This window comes from Fundulus heteroclitus, chromosome 21 (genome assembly GCF_011125445.2).
Source record: "Fundulus heteroclitus isolate FHET01 chromosome 21, MU-UCD_Fhet_4.1, whole genome shotgun sequence".
NCBI classification, from domain to species: Eukaryota; Metazoa; Chordata; class Actinopteri; order Cyprinodontiformes; family Fundulidae; genus Fundulus; species Fundulus heteroclitus.
Window position 1 is genome coordinate 21,563,855 of NC_046381.1, and position 13,742 is coordinate 21,577,596.

A 13,742-nucleotide genomic window follows, 5' to 3' on the forward strand; every position below is an offset into this window, starting at 1 on the left:
AGAGCTACTTCCGGTTAGAAACATGCTAACAGTTAGCCGCTAACATGGTTGTGTTTGGTATCACTGGGTGAGTGTACTCTGTCAGTTTGGTCCAAATCCTGTACTGGAAAATGCCTCAAAAAGGGGTGCCAATACTTAATGTCACCAAACGTGACCAAAGTTCATGGGTCAGATTGGCCTCCTTTAGCAACTCAGCCTCACCACATCTGGGCCCAGAACTCAACATTTGACCAAAATGGTCAGTAGTGCCATTTCCCACAGGTGGGTGGTGCTGTATTGGCCAATTGGGTCGTGTCTGGTTATCATGCCAGGTCCTGTTGGAAGCAAAGGCCCAATAGGAAAGCATGTGAAATCCCAAATGGGACAGAAAAGTGACACATGGCTGAAAGTCACATGAAAATTTTAAAATGTTAAGAGGAAGTGACTGTGCGAATTTCAGATTCCTACATTAATCACAGCCGCTGCAGCGGGCGTCGAAAGTTGCTATTCTATCTCAATAGGGCCTCTCCCTCTGGCCCTCAGAGTTCCGTCGTCACGGAAACTCACTCACACACCTGCAGCACGCCATTCTACCGAAGTGCAGACACTTTGTGTCCGAGTCTGCCTATTGGATTATAATGGAGAACTTTGCCTCGAACAACGCTCCATATCTCCTTATCCGTAAATGGTAGAGACGTAATTTTTTCTGCGTTTAGTTCGTAACGGATAGGGGAAGAAGACAAGCTATCGTTTTTTGCTGGAAAAACTTTAATAAAGGCATAAAAAATTATGATCTAAACGGGATTTTTATGGAATTTCAGAAATCCTCTAAAAGCGGTCCCGAACAAATTGCTGTAGCTCAAAAAGTATAAGAGATATCAAAATAATTCTTTCACTGTGAGTATCAGCAGGCTTTTGAGGACTATGAAGCTCATTTTTATGTTTGTACAAGAATCGGTGTAGGCACAGCGACAATCTAAAAAAGTGGTTGATGTGGGAAAATGCTGCTCCAAAGCGTTTTTAGGATTTTGCACATTCGCTACTCCCGAACAAATTGTTCCTGCGGAAAAACCGTATAAACAGTTATCCACAAAATTCCTTTTTTGTGAGTGCCAGAAGGGTTGGGACATTCATGTGTGAAAGTCTCATGTCTGTACATAAAACGGTTTAGGAGTAGCGACGATGCGAAAACATGTGATGTTTTGGATTTTCAGACGTCGGCTTTTTTGAGGCTTTCTTTCTACCCGACTCCATTCATTCCTATGGGATTTTTTGGGGGTGGTTTTTCGTTAATTATGTTGCCATGGTAACTCGAAACCCCAATAAAAGTAGTAGCACACATCTCGTAATCGAGCCGCACGTTTTGATAACTATATTGTGGGGGTGCACGCTATGGTTCGGGCCGCATTAATCGTGACGGAAGAATATTATAAGAAGTTTAATAATAAAGAGTCCGTTTAGAGGTGAATAGTAATAGGCCCTGCCCATGCATTTGCATTGGCAGGGCACAGCACTGCCTCCTCATTGCACATGCAAGGTAGGCGCCTAATAATAATTTTAAAGAAACCCTTATTAGGTGCATAGTATAAGGCCTCCGCCATGCATTTTCAATGCATAGGCGGGCGCCTAATAATGGATGAATGAAAATGACAGGAAAATCTACTTCAAAGTACTGTCTGGTTATATTATTTTCTTCCTTCTGAAGGGTTTAAACTAAACACATGAGAGCTGAGAACTGGACACTTAATAAAGGACTGAATCAGACCAAGTTAATAGCGTAATTATGTGTATTAGCAATGAAACAAATGTTAAATGTATGAAACCGGTTTAAAGTCTTATATTTATCTACAGCTGTGTGAAGCAGTTAAATGAACTGGGGGAGATGTTTTTAAAAAGAAATGATTGGTTACTGTTCACAGGATGAAATTAATATTTAAAGGTTTGTTTCAAACCCATTCAAACAGGGGGTGATATAATATCCAGTGTTGAGTATATATTGTCTGTTAAAGCCAACAGAGATTATTAAAATATGCAATTAAAGGGGTTATAATTGCAGTAAACTTTAGGCATAAGAAGGATCATCTGCTTTCAATTAGAGGTACCTAGAGGTTATTAGAGGTTTGATGCACAGTCAAGCTTACACTGAATCACAAAACTACTTCCCATCTCCTCCCTAGGCTTCGCCCACTTCCTGAATATCAACCAATGACAACTTAGTGGGGCTCTTAGGCACGCAAACACGTCCTTTTTCTCAGCTGAGCTTTTCAAAATAAGACAAAAATATGTGGGGATGCTTCTGATTAAAGGAAAATTAATTTCTCGAAATCCACAGAGTAGTACCTCTTTAACAAACTTAGAGGTTTACTGTTTGGGTTTCAAAAACACATGTAAAGTATTTTGGTTCAGCAAAAGTTTCCAAAGGGTTTTTTAAAATATTATTTTATTGAGATTGACTGTGCATTGAATGAAATAATGAGTTATGAATAAAGTAATGAGCAGAGACACCCATGAAATGGGCAAGATGATAAAACTATGTTGCAATGAGCTTTTAATTGTTAGACATTAATAGGTAAGACACACCTCCATCCATCCAGCCCTACTAAAGCCAGGTTCATGACTGATGCATATATGAGGTCCACACAGCTATATTACATCATTTTGGCTACTATGACATTTGTGGTACTGATTGATCTCATCGCTTTTGGGCTACATCTCTTCATTCATGTTCTTGGATCACTTTTATCTAGAGAGATACCAGGTTCCTGTTAACAGCAGAGAGATTTTGGGAAAGAAAAATCTCTAACCAATCAGGACATTCTTTTTTGTTTATTAATCAAACATTTCAGTAATCAAGCAGTATTTTCATGTTCATCTACAACAACGTCTAAAATAAGCTGCCTAAATGATTAGAGCCTAAATCACTGACCAGTATTGCAGCAACTCAGTCAAAGCTCACATCACATATCTGACCCACTTCAGTTAGCTTAAAACCAAACAGATCTCTATCTGATCCTGAGCTTCTGTACTGCACACTGGCCTCTCCCACCTGGGGCTGGTAAATACACAGTGATGTTGGTGATGTGGCTACAGCTCCAATTTCAAACCATCTTTCCATTCACACTTCTTATAAAGCTCTTCGAGCACCATTGCTTCTCCATACAGCTCGAGTTTAGACTTCCTGACGTGCAGACAACTGCTGGCATTGGGCAGAGAAACTATACCCAGCTAGACGATAACGGGCCCCTAAGTTCTTTCTTTTTATTTTCTATATACACTTTATAATTTATTGTGACTTCTTGATAAAGAACATTGTAGCTTCCACACATACTTATTTTCAACTATTTTTATTTGTTTATCTGTTAATATGAAGGAATTTTTATTTTGCTCAGTTTCCTGTGTTTTATTTGTTTGTTTTTTATCCTGAGATGTAAGCTGTGTTTCCATTAAGGTTTTTTATGTGCATTTTGAAATATCACATCAGAAAAGGTTGATAGAGAGTTTGTTCATCTCTGAATGTTTTTCTTCTTTTATTAAAGAACAGACTGCAGTATCTTTGGTCCCATAAATGGTAATTAAATGATTTACCCTCTCCCATGAATAGGGCCCAGCAGTCATGATGACTTACCTGCTGATCTCAGGCCTGTTCTTGACCAGACTGAGGAGGCCCATCGGAAAGATGACAGTGGCTGAGCAGCGCTTTGAGGGAGAGTACCGCTATGTGAATTCACGCCTCATCACAAACAGGTAAGCACATACGATACTTTGTCCACGTTTCTGTTGTGGGACACTAGTCAGTGTTTTACAGGGAAACGTGTGAAACTGCACAAGAAGTTTGTACTGCATGAAGGACACTTATTTGCATAAATTTTTCTTTGTTAGTGAGGAGATTGCCTTCTACAATGGAAACATGAGGGAAAAGCAGACTATCCATGCCACATTCAAGAAACTTGTAAGTAATATCTTACTCAACAATAAGTAACCCAAAAAAGCCATGATTTGTTGTACGTTTGTTAACTTCTTAAGCTCGTCTGGCCCAATTTCAAGGCCAATAGAGCCATGCCTATTTTATCACACTTTAGAAAGTAGGTTAAAAATGGTACCTTTTTTTGGTTTAATGTTTCATTTTAAGTCTTTCTATGGCCTGACTCTAACCTTTACCTAACCTAAACCTAAATGACACTTTGGCACGAAACATAACCCTAGACCAGGAAAAAAAGTTTGGACCAAGCAACTTTTAGAGAAACAGGTTCAAAGTCATTCATACACTGAAGTTCACATACATTAACACCCTCATGGATTGTATGAGGTTTCCATTCCGCTGAGAAAAGGTAAAATAAAAGTAGACTACCTGCACAGATGTTACAGTCACTGGAATTAGGTCTGGACATTCAAGTGTTGACTCCTTACCACTGACAAAATGTAGAGAGCACATATTTGTCTTTGGTCCGATTCCATAGTAAATACCTTTTTTTTATGAACATATCTAACCTTGACATTTCTTGGCAATCCTTCTGAGTTTATTAAAATCAATGGAGAAAAAAAACTCCTTTTATATGGTCATGATCATCATATTGCGAGTCACTCCAGCAGATACCAACACAGAGGGGTTTTGTTGTTGCCATAAAGTCTGTTTAGGTGATGCAGGACAGATCTGTCCACTATTTGACTCATACAAGTAAACTATTCAAGCGTTACCTCTCTGTTTGTACGACTCCAAAATGTCCGCGATTCATGCGTATTGGGTTGTTCTAAATATTTTGAAATCATTTGAGAAAAGCCTCACCCCTAATCCTCCAGTGGTGATTCCAGAAAGTAGCACAAAGGGTTTGAAGTAATCTTAATGCCAAGTACAGCAGAAAGCGCTTCAAAGATACCCCCGCAATGTATTTGTATTTTGGGACAATGCCAAAACATATGTATTAATGTGGCTTCCTCAGATTCACGTCTGTCACATGTAAGGTCAGTTTGTGGGTAAATTCTGTCAAGGTTAGATTTATGAATGTGTTGCCAGTGTACCACTTTTGAATATTTGTTCAAAGGGGAAGCATTGATGCATGCCCTGAGTTTTGGGTAGACCTCATTAGATTTTATTATCATAATGTTTTATACAGTATGTTGTTTTTGAAGGAAAATGTATTTCTCTCACCAGGTGGATCACTTGCATAACTTTATCTTCTTTCGCTTCTCTATGGGGTTTGTGGACAGCATTATTGCAAAATGTAAGTTGAAATGTAGACACATATAGTTGTTTACTCTGAATGAATGTTAATTTAGGCCTAGAAAATTAATGTGTAGCAGGAGTTCTTCTTTTGGGGTTTTGCAGTTTCAAGGCAGATTAATGCGTATTAATGTCTATTAATGACTATTAATGTTTTTTTTAAACTTGTGAACATTTCTCCCCTTTTTCCGAAATTGACCATTTGGGGTCCGTCTGCAGACGTAGCAACAGTGGTGGGCTACTTGGTTGTCAGCCGGCCCTTTCTGAACTTGTCCGACCCCCGACACCTGCACAGTACACACTCTGAGCTGCTGGAGGTAGGATCCTCAGATCACTCACACACACACACACACACACACACACACACACACACACACACACACACACACACACACACACACACACACACACACACACCTCATTTTAAATTAGGATCTCTGATTTAGTTAAACCTACATATAAAAATACATGTCTTGATTGTATAATCCAGTGGGAGAAGGCTTATAAAATTAATTAGTAGCATTAAGCGTGTCACGTGATTAAATAACCAAGTTATACAGCAAAATGTGCATTCTCAAGTACATCTGTCCTTAATCAGCTTCTTGTTTGTTTTTCCTGCTGGTCTCTTATTAATGGAATTAATGGTTTCTTATTTTTGGCAAAATATCAATTACAGAGGACTTATTAGTAACTTTTCTTGGGTAACTTTATGTTGTACACATTACAAATGTAGCCAAGAAAGGATCTTTATTATCGCCTGCAAAATGACAGGTCTTATTCTAACATCAAATTGCAAGTCACTTAAAATTTTCAATTATACTATTGAATGTGCTATTTAAACATTTGCTCATCTCTTTCTGGGATTATTCGTCAAGATTGATTAAACGGGAAGGATATTCCAGTAGTTCAAATGTCTAACATTTATGAACAAAAAAGAGAAGCATTTTCAATTTCACCACTGAAAGTACAATTTAAACATTTGTTTATCTTATTCTGTGATTATTTGCCAACACCAAATTGCTAAAATATCTTTCCTGTTTTATGACCAAAAAAGATGTGTAGGTAAGAGGCATCCAAAATGTACAATAAACAAAAAGTGAAATACAAGACCAAGCATGTTGTACCTCCATTTAGAGAAGATTTTCACTCATAGTTTCTCATCGTAGCAATTCTATTTTTGACAAAGTACTTAACTGCTTTCCAGTTTCTGTTAGGAAGTGCTTGTGGTTCTGTATCAATGCACCGTTCAGTCAATCTTACCAGGAACCTGGCTTGTCACTGTTTTTCCTCAAATGTCTATTTTTGACAACCTTGTCTCTACCTAAAGGCATAAACACAGCATTTTTATTTATTTTTTTTAACCTAGAACAAAATGTCATTGACAAAAATTCCAGTCACTTCTAAATGACACAGTTAGGCAGTAACTGTATCTGTAACTGTAACTGTAGATATATCTACAGTTACAGTTCATGATTTGGGCTCTGCATGCCACCACGTTGGATTTGAAATTAAACAACTTATCCATCAATCCGTTTTCTGACCCGCTTAATCCCTCATGGGGTCGCCAGGGTTGCTGGTGCCTATCTCCAGCGTTCACTGGGTGAGAGGCGGGGTACACCCTGGACAGGTCGCCAGTCTGTCGCAGGGCAACACATAGACAGACAGGACAAACAACCATTCATGCACACACTCACACATAAAACAATTTAGAGAAGCCAATTAACTTAACAGTCATGTTTTTTTTTTTTTTTTTTTTTGGACTGTGGGAGGAAGCCGGAGTACCCGGAGAGAATCCACGCATGCACAGGGAGGACATGCAAACTCTATGCAGAAAGGCCCAGGGTTGGATTTGAACCCAAAACCTTCTTGCTGCAAGGCAACAGTGCTACCCACTGCACCACTATACAGACCACTGAAATTGGAATCAAAAGTAATTGGACAAATAACCATAACCCTAAGTAAAATGTTACTTTTCAATATTTTGTTGAGAATCCTTTGCAGGCAATGTCTGCCTGAAGTCTGGAACCCATGGACATCACTAAACGCCGCGTTTTCTCCTTTGTGATGCTTTGCCTGGGCTTTCCTGCAGCTGTCTTCAGTTGGTGCTTGTTTGTGGGTCTCTCTGCCTTAAGTTTTGTCTTGAGCAAGTGCAGTGCATACCCGATTGGGTTGAGATCTGGTCATTGACTTTGCCATTGCAGAATATTCCATTTTCTTGGGTTTCTTTTTGTAGTATGTTTTGGATCATTGTCCATCTGTACTGTGAAGCACCATTCAATCAATGTTGCTGCATTTGGCTGAATCTGAGCAGAAAATATATCCCCATACACTTTAGAATTCATCCAGCTGCATCTGTCTTTTGTCACATAATCAATGAACACAAGTGACCCAGTGTCATCGGAAGCCATGCATGCACATGTAATCGCATTGCCCCCACCATGTTTTACAGAAGATGTGGCGTGCTTTGGATCATGAATTGTTCCAATTATTCAAACTTTCTACTTCCCATTATTCTGGTACAGGTTGAAATTAGTCTCATCCGTCCAAAGAATACTGTTCCAGAACTGGGCTGGCTTCTTCAGGTTGTTTTTTTTTTTTTTGTTGAAAAAGTCAATTCTAAGCTTTCTAGGCTTTGAGGCTGATAAATGATTTGCACCTTGTGGTGAATCCTTTGAATTAACTCTCATGAAGTCTTCTTTTTATGGTAAACCTGGATACCAACTTCCTGGAGAGTGTCCTTCACTTGAGTGGATGTTGTGAAGGGGTTTTTCTTCACCATGGAAAGGATTCTGTGACCATCCACCACTATTGTCTTCTGTTGATGTCCAGGCCTCTTTCAGTTCCCAAGCTCACCAGTGCACTCTTTTTTTTCTCAGAATGTACAAAACTGTTGATTTGGCCACTCCTAACATTTCTGCTATCTCTCCGATGGATTCCTTCTTTTTTCAGCCTCCTGATGGTCTGTTTCACCTTCATTGAGAGCTCCTTTGTCCGCATGTTGTGTGTTCACAGCAACAGCTTCCAAATGCAAACGGCACAACTGGAATTAACTCCTGACCTTTTAACTGCTTAATTGATGACAGGTTACCGAGGGAAGAGCCTATGCAGCCTTGTTATTTATTTTGGAGTCTTCTTTTTTTTTTTTTTTTTTTTTTTTTTTTTTTTTTTTCTTTTCCCAGTGTCCTGTCTAGCACTATGGCAATAGGAATTGATATCTCAATGCCAGATGGAGCTCGACAGATTTTGCTTTTACAAGTGGAGCAAACAGCTTTCGCCATAGTGCTCCACTTGATTTATACTTGTAAATAGCTTTATTATGATTCCTGCAAGGAGAATTTCAAATTATATGGACATGACAATGGGAGAGTAAAGGAAGAACAAAAAGTGAAAGAAAAGAAAAAAAAAAAAGAGTAGAGGTGAAAGAAAGAGGAGATAAAAGGAAGAGAATGATAAAATGTCCTCTGTCTGCTCCATCACCTGGAAAGAGACACAAAAAGAACAGCACAACCAACAGACATAAAGCAACAGATACACTCTAATAACACCTAGATGCCATTGCTAAATCATATATATTATTATGTAAGCTGACATGTGTAATGTGATATTTGAAAAAAGAAAGTGACACAACATAAATAAATAAATAAATAAATTATAAGATTACTGTATATAAGTGAACACTTAATACCTGGGACCCAGCACCAGTGGGAGATGTGAAAGTGCACTAGTTTAGGTGAAGATTATCCAGAAATAGCTTGATAGTGATTGTGGAGAACCAAAGACCCACCTTCCCCGAGCACAGAGGCAGGCGTCAGGGGACCCGTAACCCCGGACTCCCAAAGGGGTCCCTAAAGCAGGTCGCCCAGGAGGGGCCGACACAGGATATCTGCAACCCCCCCCCCCCCAAGGAAGGAGCAGAGACGACCCCGAGGAAATCCCCCAGCCACCGCAATGTCGACGCCCTCAAGAGCCGCGGAGACGAGCCCGTGGGCTCCGCCGGCAGCCAGCCCCGCTGAAGTGGTCCCGGCCATGGGCCCTGAGGGCCAGAGGCCCCAGGGGCGCCCCGCCCCACTCGCCACACACAGAAAAAAAAAAAAAAAAAAAAAAAAAAAGACGCTGTACACACATTCCCACATAACACTCACATCCAACACTGACCAAAGGGGGGGGGACACCCCAAATCGACTATACGACTGCTTGTGCCCGACCCCCGGCCCCGGCCCCCGACCAGACGCCCCCCGGACCGGGCCCCCCCAAGAGGGCGGGCCAACACGACCCGCACGAGCCACCCGGCCAGAGCCATTTTGGAGTCTTCTGAGTCAATTGTCCAATTGCTTTTAGCCCCTTGAAAAAGAGTCGGTTACTTTTGAAAGACCTGTTATTCCTAAACCCTTGCTCCAACCTGGATGTGAATACTTTCAAATTATAGCTGAGAGTCTGGATACATATTGATTATATAATTGTATCCTTAATAGGTTTTCATAAACAGCTGGAATAACAAAACTTTTGTTACTGTCCAAATATTTCTGGGCCTAACAGTATATTAGTGTGTGATTCTAAATTGTTAAATGAGAGGTAATGGATTAAAGAAAAGTTAGAAAACGGTATTTTCAATATATATTTATAGTTTTTGGCCAGATGCTTTGACGTATTGCACCACTGGCCGGCTTCGATAAATGAGGCTGTCAAGATTCATCTTGATGAACCCAAACACAGCCACACACTGAGCCTTGTTTTTAGAGCTTTTATTGTAAAGGTGAGTTGTGGAGATGGAGACCAGAAGACTATACCGGACTGGAAACAGACGGATGTTAGTGAAGGTGGAGAGTGGGCACAGGAGCCGAGGCAGGGCCGGCAGCTCAGCAGGGTGAAGCCATTGGAGCGATGAGACCGGGGCAGAGCAACAGGTCCTCCAGGACCCGGACTTCCAGACAAGGCTGAGTCTGTGAAGTGTCCAACACTTCTCGAGTGTCCAACACTTCTCGAGAGTGTTGGACTGAGGCGTGTCCTCCTTCTAGGAACTCGGGTGCGTTGTTGGTCAACAGGCCCTTCTGGACCTGGACCTCCTGGAACTCGGGTGCGTTGGGGTTCAACAGGCCCTCCTGGAACTTGGGTGCGTTGGAGGTCAACAGGCCCTCTAGGGCCTGGACCTCCAGGAACTCCGTCGCGTTGGGGGCCGGCGTGTCCTCCTGGGCCTGGACCTCCAGGAACTCGGGCGCATTGGGGGCCGGCGGGTCCCCCTGGACCCTGGTGTCGCAAAACTCAGGTGCGTTGGAGGGAGGAGAATCCTTCTGGACCCCCTCCTCACGGAACTCGGGTGTGTAGGAGGCCAACAGGTCCCCCTGGACCCATTCCTCGCGGTACTCAAGAGTGTTGGGGGTCAACAGATCCTCCAAGACCCGGACCTCGTGGTACTCAGGTGCAGTGAAGAGCACAGGACCCTCTTAAGCCAGCGGAGCAGGAGCCTCTGTGACGACCGGCGGAGCAGGAGCCTCTGTGACGGCCAGCGGAGCCACTGTGATGGCCAGTGCAGGGGTGTGCGTACCTACAGAGGCAGCTGGACTCTTGGCAGCAGAGACAGGGGTGGACCAACACGGGAGAAGGTTATCCGTGTCCCCATAATAAATGTCGCACAGCTGGGTTTCGTGGATCCAGGGCGCTCTGTCTGGACTCACTCAAGCAGCAGCACTAAAACACAGCCACACACCGAGCCTTGTTTTTAGAGCTTTTATTGTAAAGGTGAGTTGTGAAGATGGAGACTAGAAGACTATACCGGACTGGAAACAGACGGATGTTAGTGGAGGTGGTGAGTGGGCGCAGGAGCCGAGGCAGAGCGGGCACCTCAGCAGGGTAGAGCTGTAGGAACGTTGAGTCCGGGGCAGAGCGGGCAGCTCAGCAGGGTGGAGCCGTTGGAGCGCTGGAGCCGGCAGACACGGAAGAAGCAGGAGGAGAGCTGGCTGGCATGAGGAAGGTGAGTGAGGCATGGGTCAAAGAGGTAGGGGGACGAACGGAGCACTTGCTGGCAGACGTAATACAAGGCAAGGACGAGGTAGAGGTGATGACGATCCGGTGGGGAAGAGCAGACTGAGGAGGGTTTATGTAGGTAGGCTGACAGGTGGAGAGATTCTTGGCATGATTATGCAGCAGGTGGAACTGATCAGCTGTGGAGTGGAAAATGGGGTGTATGGAAGGTGGAAAGTCCTAGAAATAGCCCAGGGTAAGACAGGTAAAACTAAACCCTGACAGAGGTGTTTATTAATTTTTATAAAGATTTAAAGTTTAATGTACATGTTCAGGAACATGTGGATTTATTACAGCCACAATGTATGGATTTAATGAAGAGATTTGACACCAAATTATGAGAAGGGTTTATGCAAACAGTTAGGCATACATTTTCATTAGGGACTAAAATAAAAACATTGGTTTAAATACCTGGCTTAAGTCTGTAAATTGGTGAGGTAGACCGCTAGGGGTGCATTATGGAGTAGATGTGCAAACTATGAGGTCCCAACATTTTTGCTAAAAATAATTTATAGATCATCCAAAGTGGCCTAATTCTTAGATACTTTGAGTTGCAAACTGGAAAGTCGATGTTGTTTCAGATACTTCCGCCTTGTCTTAAAGCGAAATGCCTTGTAAACCATCTTCTAAAGGAGCACAAGCTAGCAACTCGCCGACTGCTAGCATGGTGGCTATAGACCAGACCACCAGCTGCTTGCATTCTGAAATATTTTTAAAGAAGCGGTTGAAGAGGAAAATGAAAACCTACGGGGAGAAATTATGGAGAAAATCACAAAAGTTGTGCCACCCATTCAAGTTGCTATTGACAAACTCACCAATCACCAATCTTTTTTGATTGGTGATTATGAAGAAGGTCTGGTGAATCTAGACAAGCGCTTGGAAGTTAATGATACCAGCCACACGGTCCTTAACAACCAGTTTAATAAGTTTTTGGCAAAAACAGACGACTTGGGAAGACGATGTAACCTACGCTTACTGAGAGTACTTGAAGGTACGGAGCAGGGGAACCCCACCAGATTTATCACAGACCTGTTTTGACATACTTTGTGGTCAGGACAAATCTCCGGCGGTACCCGCGAAGGGACAATGGTTACCATTGTATAACACTCCACGTCCATAACTACTTTTAAAACTCACTTAAAAACGTATCTTTTTAGACAGGCATACTCTATGATTTTTTTATTTTATTGTAAGGATCCCATCCTTTCTCTTGTTTTTATTATTTTATTCCTGCTTCAATGTTTATTGGTAAATGGACTGAACTTATATAGCGCCTTTCCAGTCATACTGACCACTCAAAGCGCTGTACACTAGAGCCACCTTCACCCAATCGCACTCACTAACACACATTTATACACTGATACGCAGCTCGGTAGGCAACTTGGGGTTAAGTGCCTTGCCCAAGGGCACATTGACATGGGGAAGCTGGAATCGAACCCACAACCATCCGATTGCACGACGACTATTCAACCCATCAAGCCATGCACCGACAACTTTGCGGCTACAGCTTTGCCGCCTCAACAATAGATGCACGGAACATGGTCGACTCAGACTCAATGACCCCCACCTCCCTCAGGGCATGTTCAAAGCTCTCCTGGAGGTGGGAGTTAAAGCTCCGTCTCACAGGGGACTCTGCCAGACGTTCCCAGCAAACCCTCACAATACGTTTGGGCCTACCAGGTCTGACCAGCTTCCTCCCGTGCCATTGGAGCCAACTCACCAGCAGGTAGTGGTCGGTGGAGAGCTCGGCCCCTCTCTTCACCCGAGTGTCCGAGACATGCGGCCGCAGGTCAGATGAAACAACAACAAAGTCGATCATTGAACTATGGCCTAGGGGGTCCTGGTGTCAAGAGCACATATGGACACCTATATACTTGAACATGGTGTTTGTTTTGGACAATCCATGATGAGCACAGAAGTCCAACAACAGAACACCACTCGAGTTCAAATCAGGTGGGTCGTTCCTCCCAACCACGCCCCTCAAGATCTCATGACTATCTCAAGCCGGAACCACACGCTCTAGCTCAGGCTCCTTCCCCACCAGAGAGGCAAGGCAAGGCAAATTTATTTATATAGCACAATTCAGTACAGAGACAATGCAAAGTGCCATTCCACATTCCAAGAGCCAGTTTCTTCAGCTGAGGATTGGAACGCCAAGGTCCCTGCCTTTGACTGCCACCCATCACACAAATCACCCGAGCCCTTTGGCCCCTCCTACAGTTGGTGAGCCCATACTATATATATATATATATATATATATATAGATATATAGATATATATATATATATATATATATATATATATATATATAGATATAGATATATATAGATATATATAGATATATTTATTAAGGGGTAATAGGATAGAGGCTGGTTCTTTTAAGGTTTTAACAGCCAACAAGATGGTGTATCCGTCAGGATACAGGTAGGATTATAATGAGGCTCGCACTCCTTTAACTGTTGCTGTCAGCAGGTTTATTCCACTTTACTCAGTGTTGCCAACAGTCTACAATAACATATGAATTGCC

At 42.4% G+C, this 13,742-nt stretch overlaps 1 protein-coding gene across 2 annotated transcripts in view; it reads left to right on the forward strand.

Annotated features, from left to right (window-relative positions):
* LOC105918014 (ATP-binding cassette sub-family D member 3) overlaps window positions 1-13,742 on the forward strand; it is a 92,193-nt gene that overhangs the window by 24,326 nt on the left and 54,125 nt on the right. For both annotated transcript variants that reach the window (XM_036124859.1, XM_036124860.1), the window contains exons 9-12: window positions 3,581-3,723; window positions 3,859-3,928; window positions 5,129-5,198; window positions 5,417-5,514. In XM_036124859.1, the coding sequence (XP_035980752.1) occupies window positions 3,581-3,723; window positions 3,859-3,928; window positions 5,129-5,198; window positions 5,417-5,514 (381 nt within the window). The remainder of the gene's footprint in view (window positions 1-3,580; window positions 3,724-3,858; window positions 3,929-5,128; window positions 5,199-5,416; window positions 5,515-13,742) is intronic.